At 30.3% G+C, this 11,530-nt stretch overlaps 2 protein-coding genes across 2 annotated transcripts in view; both read left to right on the forward strand.

Annotated features, from left to right (window-relative positions):
* The first annotated feature begins 287 nt into the window (after positions 1–287).
* LOC108690438 (probable C-mannosyltransferase DPY19L1) lies at positions 288–5,563 on the forward strand. Its single transcript, XM_018197730.1, is given in 9 exon segments — positions 288–399; positions 502–614; positions 1,822–1,959; positions 2,044–2,118; positions 2,190–2,549; positions 3,200–4,019; positions 4,089–4,251; positions 5,153–5,281; positions 5,344–5,563. Coding segments are annotated over 9 exon segments (2,130 nt in total).
* Positions 5,564–7,839: 2,276 nt separating this feature from the next.
* Positions 7,840–11,530, forward strand: part of LOC108690425 — a 20,630-nt gene continuing 16,939 nt past the window's right edge. The window contains exon 1 of the mRNA XM_018197712.1: positions 7,840–8,279. The gene's annotated coding sequence lies outside the window, so the exon portion shown is untranslated. The remainder of the gene's footprint in view (positions 8,280–11,530) is intronic.

The following is an 11,530-nucleotide window of genomic DNA, read 5'->3' on the forward strand; positions in this document are numbered from 1 at the left end:
AAACAAAAGCAATGAAATTTTAATTATAAGTCTAAGTGCGCATTTATATAAATAAAGCAGAAAGTCAAAAATGGAATGACGATTAATCTTACGATTAGTCTCAAAATAGATTTCATTCATAAAATCAAGCATTTATAAATAAATAATTTTGTATAAATTGAGACAATATTAAATAATTTGTGTAGGAAATTTTTTTTATAAATTCCTATGTTATAGTAAAAAAAACAGAATAGCTACTTTAAAGGATTTAAAATTTAGCGCCATTCTTCGTGAGCACGATAGCAGTCATGTGACCCATAATATCGAAGATGGCAACGAAAAGTGACAGGAAACGTAAAGTGGCCGAGAAACCGGCACACGAGAGCACAGCTTTTTATCAGTGGACTATAAATCTTTTGGGTAATAATATTCGCTTTCCCGCATGAAAGAATCGAGCTTCCAACGTATCTATCGATCGAGAGACTGTTTCAAAGTTTAAAATAATTTTTGTTCTAACGGCAGGTCTTGGTATTGGTTGTTTCCATCGGTGGCATGTATCCACGCTGTTCGAAAATGATCGACACTTCTCTCATCTTTCGGAAATCGAACGAGAAATGTCTTTCAGAACTGAGATGGTAAGATAATTGGTGATAATATTTTATCATCATACATGACATTAGATAAATCAATTATATAGAAATTTATATCGATCAAACGGAGCGTCTTTGTCTATCTTCAAATAGCATGTTTTGTTGAATGCAATACCGTATCAAAAGTATGTTAGCAATGTAGGCAATGTATGCTATGTAGGCAACACCGAAAATTTTCACAAACACATAACAAAGCAATACATTGTTGCGAATTTATTATTCCTTGAGAAATGTTTGTCAATCAATTTTATATCTTTATCCCTTTACAAAAAAATATCACATTGGAGCTATTATTCTAAAAGTACTTCAAATAATTTATTCGAAAATCAACTACTGTACTTCAGTATTAAATAATAATCTACATGCTTTGCTTTGCTTGGAGAAAAAAAAATAGTGCCAGGTCAGAATTGTAGTTGTATAGAGGTTCGTCGTTGTATAAATGGTTCGTCAATTTCGCATGAAATGGCCAAAAATTCCTTCGTCAAAACTACAATATAGAAGGATGGTTTAGAAAAAGATTCATGTCCACATTTTTCGAATACTATCAACAAATGGTGTTCAGTACTATTTTATATGATATATTGACTATTTTATATGATATATTGACTTCAACAGAATACTAGTGAGATAAGCAACGAAAAAGTAAGACTATTTCCTTCAGTGCAGCATACTTATTCGACATTCATGGATATTTATATTCAAAAATATTTTATTCCTAAAAAAATTTTGCATATTGTTTATACATTTTATAAAATTTAACATTATTAAAAGATTTTAACAAATAAATAGAAATTGGCAGTATTTAACTTCAATTTACTTTCTTTTAGAATATCTTTAAAACACAAAACGAATAGAATTTTTATTATACTTATATATGACAAATAAATTTAGCAGAGTTTATATTCTAAGTATAAATCTTTATATCTATAAATAAAATATTAACATAATTAATATTTTTAATAACTGCTAAATTTATCAAGCATTTGTTGTTTATCATTAGTACAATATCTTGCACCAAATATAATAATATAATATACCAAATTATTTGCGTTTAATTGCAAGATATTAGTAAATACTGGTATAATATAAATTTAAAGATAATATATTGATAAAATATACTTCACGCAAATAATTGTATTGAACAAGCTGCATTAAACATTATAATTTCTATCTACAAATGTTTTCTTTTTAGGGGATGTATTACTCCTATTATAAGACCATCGCTGAGTCCAAAACTTTTTTCGACGGGATGAACAAGCTCAGTCGCGACAATTTATCAGAGTACAATAATGTCATTGATGCCACTAGAAAATATAGTCTTTTACCTGAGGTAATTATTCTCGATAAAACTTCTTCTCAGTTTTTCATTTTTGAATATAATAATCGATTTTACACTATATTATCCATTGTGCAGATTATAGCAGGTTTCCTCTATCATATTACAAAGAATCTTGGTCTCATATCTTACAATAAGGCACAATGCTGGCAGGTAAGACTTGTAAAATTTCTTTGTGAAACATATTCATTTTATAAAATACTTATCAAATTGATAATTTTCAGATAGAAAGAGGAGATGGTCTGCCACCTATAACTAGCTGTGAAGGTCTGGGTATACCTGTATACTTCTATTTAGAAATAGTCTGGTTTACTACAGTAGTCACTGCAGCAGTACTTTTTTACTATGCAACGTACTTGAGTAATTCCATTTGCGGTGGATTTATAACGATTTTATTATTCTTTTTTAACCATAACGAATGCACTCGCGTTCAATGGACCCCGCCATTACGAGAAACTTTCGCGTATCCTATGTTACTTTTTCAAATGTATAGTGTTACTATGGCTATCAGAAAATATACAAAACACGATGCAGATAAGGTACCAACCTCGTTAAGGAACAGAACCAGACAAGGATTATTCATGGTGAGATATAAAACAAAAAAATTATTTATTAGGTATACAGGGTGTTAGATTTAATCTTTTACGTAAATATCTCAAAAATGATTAAAAGTTAGACAAAAAATTATAAAGTCTCTATAATGAGAATTACTTTAAGATGAATTTAATATGATCATACTTAAGTCTATACAATTTTAAAGGAAGAAAGATAGTCGAATTTTTCAGTGATCCGATTTTATCACATTAAGAATCTATTAGAGCATCTTTTTAATTTTTCATCTTTGATATTTTTCTGAAACATCAGCGTTGATTTTAAGATTGAATAGAAATCCATATTTTCCCAAAATTTTCAAAAATTTGTTTTAATCATAATATTAAAGAGTTCATTTTTAACCAAAAATGAACTTTTAATATCATAAGTTAATATCATAATATCATAAGTACTGGATTCGTCTTTTTAGGAATTATCATATTATACTATTTTTGTTATACTATTTTTGTTACACTATTTTTGTGGGTGGTTTTCATTTGAGAAATTCGACTATATCTTAAATTAATTTTACAGAAGATTCTATTCACATTAAAACAAGTTAAATAATAAGAACAAATTAAATCAAACACTCTGTACACAAAAATTATTTTTGTAATGTAATAACTGTATTTTACTTTTTCAGGATATATTTGGCTCGACAATTTGTAGCTTGTGCACATGGCAATTTTCTCATTTCGTTTTCACTACGCAAATTATAGCCATTCTTATACTAAAATGGTTGAAGATCGTTCCGTACGAATTCTACAAAAATTTTTGTATGGCGCATGCTTTAGCAATCGTAGCGTCAACTAAAATAACAAACGGAGCTCTTATAATTTGTTCACTCTACACGTGTATTCTAATCAGCAGTAATGCGGCCAATTTTATAATGAAATTGTCCCGATTTCAGAACATCAAACGAGAAATTATTTTTGAAATTGCTATAACAATAACGCTTACAAAGTCGATAAAATCCTACATTCTATATTCCCAAGATGACACCCACGTGTTTAATATATTAAAGTCTAAATTAACGAATTATAGAGATTTCCACACTATGCTTTACACGTGTTCCGCAGAATTCGATTTTCTGCAATATAAGACTTACGATGCGATTATTAAGACTTTATTACTGCCGATAGCGATACTCGTTGGAATGCTTATATTGTATTACTGGTATAGAAATTTTAAGACGAGCAATTATCCATTTTGCATTGAGGCTGATGTGGCATATAATGGCCTACAGACTGGCGCCTTTATAATCATGGCCATTTTTATTATGAGATTAAAGCTATTTATGACACCACATCTTTGCATAATAGCTGGTGCTGTGTGTAGCAAACGATATCTTGAAAAAATCGGCTTGAAAGGTGAACTCATGCGACTTGCTATTGTTGTGCTTTTATTGGGTGGCATGTCGTACCACGGTGTCGACAGATTTCAAGAGGAACGCGGATTTATAGGTAATTATAATATTTAGATCGATTTACTACTTTTTACAGCATTTCAATTATACGTATTTTTACACACAGGTGAATACAGTAATATCGAACAAGAAGAATTATTTGAATGGATAAAAAGTAATACACCGGAACATGCTGTATTTGCAGGGAAAATGTCGTTGATGGCGAATTTGATGCTCTCCACTAAGAGACCAATCGTTAACAATCCTTACTATGAGAGTAAAGAAATGAGGTATGATCTCTCTAAGAATTAATTCTAATCGGTATTCGTCGATTTACTGACCTCATTTTCTTCAATATTTACGTTGTAAAAAATTTTTTTATGTCAAATGTTTTTCATAATCTTACATAATTTTAAGTTACAGTCTCTTATTCTTCAGATCTTTAAAATAAAAAAATAGTTTAATTACGTTAATTTGAAATAAAGATACATTAATTTAATAACGAATTCATTGCATTACATTAGATATTTAAAGCTATTATACATAAAATTAATAAAATTAAATATAAAGGCATATAAATATTTTACAAGATTAAATACCCAACAATAATAGTCATATATTTAACAAATATGTATTATTTCATTATCTAAACTGATTATATTATGCCATTTAGATATTTTAGATATTTTATATAAAACAGTTTCTTTAAAAGTATACTAATTTAGTATATGGGATGTCTCATAATAATTAATTAATATAAATTGGCAAAGGAACTTTTAATTCAAAATTTTTTTCTTCGTTCACTCCCTGAAATATTAATTAATCGTTATGGGACACCCTGTATAGTGTGAGTGATTGAATTTATCATAAAATACATTGGATCTGCAAATTAATATTAAAAAAATGCCAACATTTTTTAACTCACTAAAAGAACTAAATGAATAAATTACTACAAAAATAGAGAAAGTTAAAGAAATATTTTATGTAAAGGAATTATTGAAAAATTAAGAAATTTTAGAATTCTATTTTTAACACAAAAAATATAATATATATAAAAAGAAATCGGTCAATAACGATTGATTGAACTTTTAGTGTTGAGAAAATTTCGAAGCGAATTCCGATTGATGTTACTATATAATAGAATCATATGGATTTATATAATATATACATAAATATTTTATGATATTATAGAGACAGAACTATGAAAGTTTATGAGATTTTTAGTCGAAAAGATGCTGCCTCTGTTTACACCTCTTTAAGAAGCATGAAAGTTAGTTACGTCGTATTAGAGGAACCATTGTGCCTTGGATTCGCAAACGTGTAAGTATGAAAGAAGCGTAAGTACGTCGACAATTGCGTAACATCAAATTTTATTTCTTCAGGCCGCGAGGATGTCAAATGATCGATTTATGGGACGTGACTGATAATGGAGCGGCGAAAATGGCGAACAAATCGCCTCTGTGTCCTCTTTTATTCAAAGGAAACGCACATCCATTCAGAAGAGCGTTCGTTAACAATAATTTCGTCGTATTGCAATTGGATTATTCGCATTACGTAGAATTTAAACCAAAGACTTCTATGCCATTGCATTATCAGTTTTAGAGTTTTAGAGTTTTACGTTTAAAAAAAATAAGTTAAAATTTCCAGAAGATTGGAATACCTTGTGAGATTATAAAGCCTATTTTTCTTAACAGAAGTATTATCTTTATGGAAAATATGTATATATATTTTTATAATATAAAGATTCACGCGAGTAAGTTAAATATTAGGTAACATTGTCAATCTGTAAAAGTTTATTAAGTATAGTTTTACATGCAAATAAATTTGTGAAGAGGCATTAAAATTTTAAGAGACACATAATATTATAAAGTCGGATTTATCTTCTATTTAATAACAAAATCCAATTTTGTTTTCACAGAGATCTTTTAAAATATTACTTATTATTTCTTTCTTTAAAGATGACAAAATACGTGGTTATCGAGTTATTACCAAAAATTAAGTAAACATTATTTTATCATTACCAAAAGAACTAAATTAACTTCACGAAAAAATCATCACAAAATGATCACAATTAAAAAAAAATAGGTTTTTAAAAGTTTTGAAACAAAAATAACATTTGGTTATGTTAAAACTCTATTTTTTGCCAACATTATTTGATTCAATCATAATATTCAATCATAATATTATGTCAAGTGAAAAATAGTTTTTTCTCCTTTTCTGGAAAACTTAATTTTTGTACTGTATCATTTGAAGTAAAGGAAAGATATAATGCAATGTGCAAAATACATTTTTGTAATATATTTATTAAATTTCGTAATAACGAACGCAGTTGATGAAGTTGACTAATAAGAACGAATGAAAATTAATCCTTACCGTACAAGGTCGAGTCATTAGTGACCGAGCAATTTCTGTTCGTGTAAGTTTCTTTGAGTCTTCCGGTAATTATAAATTATACAATAATAATAAAGACATATGAAAGTAAAACGCGGTAATTAGAGCGTATTCAATATATATATATATGCATATTATTCTTTACTAAATATAAAATTCGTTCTCTTCAATTACCGCGTTTCACTCTCATATTATTACTGTCTAATTTTGAGTCACAGGAATATAATTTATTATAAATTATACTACATTTTATTATTTTCCAAAATGAAGTCTCAATATTTATTCTAGAAAGTTGAATGTATGTTGATGAATTTTTAGAGATTTTTTTGAATTTTCTCTGAATAGGTGAAAAAAATGAATGGATTCTAGTAATCCATGTTTAGACAGATGAAGCACCAAATTGTACCTTTTATTATAAGGGTTAAGATAATGTTTTATTTCACAATGTGATGTACATATTTGTGATACCTAATTTCTCTATACTTAGCATTGTCTCGCATTTATAGATATACTCGATTTTTAAAGACGCGAATATTCTCAAATATATAAGTGTTATGTTTAATCGATTTATTGTGTTTATTTATCCGTTATATAACAAACATAAAACATTTGTGCCAACATCGAGTACTATTTATATTTGTATAACTATTATAAATCACATTTTTTACGTTTGAGTTTCTTTTCGATTAACAAGCATTTCATAATACATTTATTGAACAATAATTCTTTAAATTCTTCTCTTAATATCAATTGCGCCTATTAAGATCGCACATTATTTAATTGTAATATGATCATAAATGTTATCATAAATGTAATGATGAGATTATAAATAAAAAAAACAATATGCAAAAAAAAAAGAATTGCTTAAGAAGACAAGCATCTTTTCCTCTGTTTAAAAAGGGAAAAGAAAATTTTTATTATATTTCAAAATTTTGATAAACTCTGAAAAATACGCAGCTAAAAGATTTACATTTTGGATATCTTTCGTAAGTGAATGATCTGAAAAAAAATATGCGCACGGAATGCCCGGAAGAAAAATCGAAGCGCACGAGCGGCGAAGATAGCTCCGTTATAACGCACATAGCATAGCACCTTCACTCCGTATAGTCGTAACAGATAGTATAGTCGAGAGGCAGTCTTTGGTATACTACGTTGTGCTGCTGACCCAAATGAATCCTGGCCGCCAGTCAGTCCCGCTCCGGGCTTCTTCGCGGCAATATTAGTCCGCTCGGACGCATTCTCGATCGTGTTTAAATATTAAATGCCGTTGCATTAATTGTCAATTTTTGTTTAATACACACAGATCAAAACACACGAGTGTCAAAATTCTTTTTTGCAAATATCGTGACTTCTCATCTCATACCTTTCATCATCATATCTAGCTATAAAGTGATTATTTCTAAAAAAAAAAAAAACAAAACCAACAACAGTGTTAATTGTTAATAATTTAATTTAATTTAATCGATAAATTAGATTTAAACATTTTAGTTTTTTTTTCAAATTTAATCGTTCGTGCACTGAATATTGATGTACCATTTCGTACCCAGTGCGGTTCAGCCGATTGATCGGTTGATCCAGAAATCGACGAAAACAAATTTCTCGTGACTGGTGTAAAACGTGCGTGTTAAAACGGTGCCCCTTCATCCACGAGTGAAGGTACTCCGGGTTTACGAATACAGCTGCCACTCGTCAAAGTTAAAAGCACGGAAACACGCGAGTTGATCTGAAAATATACATCGTGAATAGTGGATCAAGAAGAAGAAGTGGCATTTTCGTGCACGATGTAAAAGAGCTGATGCCAAAACGAAGAAATCGTTGGATATCACCGGGAGGATCCAGACATCTGTCTGGAGCACGCGCATTCTGCAGGCTCATCCTAGCGATGCGACATTCCACGCTGGTTCCGCGTAATCATTGACAATTGGCAGTAAGCAAATTCAAAACAAATAGTAGACAGCGAATAGTAATAGAGAAAGTATGAAAGTCTGACCCACTAAAAAAATTGCCTTATAATCCATGCATTCCAGCTATACAAATACAAATCACGCAGAATTCTCACATTTACGTATTATTTTTACATATTGACATCTCGTTGTGTGAATAATTTGTATTTGTATTTTTTATTAAATTAGAGATTGTTTAGCAATCAACAACCTGCGAAGCTCGACAGTCCGTTTTAATTTGAATACAAATTATGTAAATTATACCATTATTCGACATTCTAATGTTTATACTTTTTTTGTCAAATTACACTTCCAGTGCCACACGATAACGAAGAAAAGAGATCGTTCGAATATAATTTAATTTGTTTAGTTTTATTTATAATTTTTAACTATTTAACTTGGGCCTGGCGGAACGTCAAGGACGTGTCTTCCTCGCGTCCTTGCGTCGGCTTATGGACGGTGCATTAATTCGCTCAATGAGCGTAACAATGTAAATGCAGTCCTCAATCAGATAGACCGCCCAAGATCGCTGCTACGCTGAAGTACCGCAATTTCACGGTAATATCCGCTCCACCTTCGCGAAATATTATATCTGCGATTGTTACACGGTACGGATTTTGAATATGTAGCGCGTGCATTTCTATACACGGCAGATGCGCAATTTTGTAAACACGTAATTCGGAATTTGCATCGGTATCCAACCTGCGTAACGTGGACTTGTTTCCTTGCACAACGCGCGTACGCAGCTTCGCATAATTTGCGTCTTACGAGTTAAACAGGAGTTCGTTAAACATCGAATCTCTAATCAGCCGCGTCATTAGCAGCGTCAATAGCGAACGCGTAATCGCAAACGGAACGAAGAATAACTGAATGCGGGAGAATAATAATAGAGTACATTTGCATTCTTCGTGCCTGTTCTTCGTATTGTAAATCGACTCATAACGCTATATCGAGCATCGGCAATGGAACTCTTCACAATCCGCATAAAACCCGTTCCTCTTTGGCCTCGAAACCGCGGATAACTTGACCGGGTTGGGTTTAGGAATTTGGCACGTGCCGAATGTAGTAGAAATATTTCTTCCACGCAAACGGTTGATAAAGAAATAAGAAGGAAATAGAGAAATATAAAAAAGCAGTATCAAGAAACTTTATCTAAAAATAAAACATTTTTAAATTCATTAAAGAAAAAAGAAGAAATTATTGAAATCTATGATAATCGATATATTTTTATACTATTTTCAAATTTATAAGTTTATTTTACAAGCTTATTTATAAATTAATTTATAAGTTTATTTATAAATAATATAAAAATATTATCGATTGCCATAGACTTAAATACTTCCTTCTTTCTTTAATAAATTTAAAAATATTTTATCTTTAGATAAGGTTTGTGATGCTGTTTTTTTTTAAGTATTCGTATACATATTCGTTGCAAATAATTTTAATCTCAAAAAATATATTTTGCGCGCAGTGTTTAAAACAAATTTTTCATGTGTTTAAAACAAATTTTTGATCTTATTCTAGTGAATGTACACATCTAATCATGGTGAGCGAGACAGATCGACGGTGTTGGTTACTTTCTCAAAGCACGATCGTATTCGTAACCTACTTTGAACGCAGCGATGCAGTAACCGGGCGCAAACAGACATTCGTGCCAAGATTGGAATTAGAAAGATTTGAATCATCTCAGTTATATACAAAATTCTGCATTTTTCTTTGCGTTACTTTTGTTCTATAAATTGTTTAAGGAATTGACAAAATTCATTTTGTAAAATTAATTTTTTAATTTTCCATTTTAAGAATTAATCTGAGAACATATTATCTGAAATAAATAGAAAAACATTTTTAATAGAGAGACTGAATCTTTATTAAAATATCAAAACAGCCGTTAAAGAATTTAAACAGCATTTTATATTGTGCGAAGTACCTATATAAAAAATATTATTCTTGAAAAAATTCTTAGTAGAAAACTTTTGAATTACTCAAGCTCTCATCTAGAAAGTCAAAACAAATACAAAGATACCTACGAAAACTCGTTTCCTTGCATTAAGTCAAATTTCTAATCTCTAGTGAAATAAAATTTTCCAAAAAGATTTATCTCTTCTGGTATGCTTGTTTTTCTTGCTTACTCAAAGGGTAGTCTCGACATTTCACGACAACCGTGAAACATAATCCCAAGGTAGAGGTCGTCAGGCATCCGCCAGCATTCTTTTAGAATCAGTTCTTAAGAATGAGTGAGTAAGTGAGTGAATAAGTAAGAGACAGAGAGAGATAAAGAAAGAGATCAAGTGAGAAGCAAACTCTAATAGAGAAAGGAAGAGACACGAGAGTAGTAGGTGGTCGTAAAAGTTTCACATGACCGAGTTAGAGCTTGAGTCTACTCGACGACAATGACTATGATAAGAGGGATCATTTTCACGTGGGCGCCGCGTTGTACGTCGCACGTCCCAGTACGTTTTAATTGAACGAAGGCCATAATCATAAACGTAATTTCGTCGTTCATCCATTTTGCGTAATACACATATACGCTCACACATGTGCACGACGATCATCGCCATTTGTGCGCACTCGTGCTATTGCAAGCATTGAAATCACGGCGTTCACCGGCATTCAACCGCTCTTCCGCATCAAACATGCTCGAATACCTCAAGAGGCATTACTCTAATCTTTGAAAATTTACTGACAATTTAAAGATAGATCTTTCTTTGAAAATTTTCAAATAAAATTAATAAACTTTGTACCTTTGAATATTAAAAAATGTGTATGTTAAGGTTTTTAAAAATTAAATTTTAGTGTAATAAAATTATAACGTAACAGCAGTAAAATAGAAGCTGATTAAAAGACTAATAGAAATGAATGCGTTAAGTTAAAAAGTTGCTTAATCAAGTATATATAGAAAGTAATGTTTAAACTATATTATTCAGTAACAGGTATTAAAATTATCGTAGCAATAATAAAGATACAATGATATTCAGAAAACTCTTCACTTTAATTTATATACAACGTTTTAATTAAATTTCTTGAGGCAATAACTATCAACAATAGCTATTTTATATAAATGGAAAGTTATCTATACGCTTCGACTATTTAACCAATCGGTTTCTAAACCTACGAGACTTTCGTCGGTTTCATTCCCTATTTATCGTCATCGACATGACGCTCGGATAAATACATAGACAAAAAATGGTTAAGCTTGCCGTAACCACGATCTATATATATATGTATATATATATAT

The sequence above is a fragment of the Atta colombica genome, unplaced genomic scaffold (assembly GCF_001594045.1).
Source record: "Atta colombica isolate Treedump-2 unplaced genomic scaffold, Acol1.0 scaffold321, whole genome shotgun sequence".
In the NCBI taxonomy this organism is placed as follows: Eukaryota; Metazoa; Arthropoda; class Insecta; order Hymenoptera; family Formicidae; genus Atta; species Atta colombica.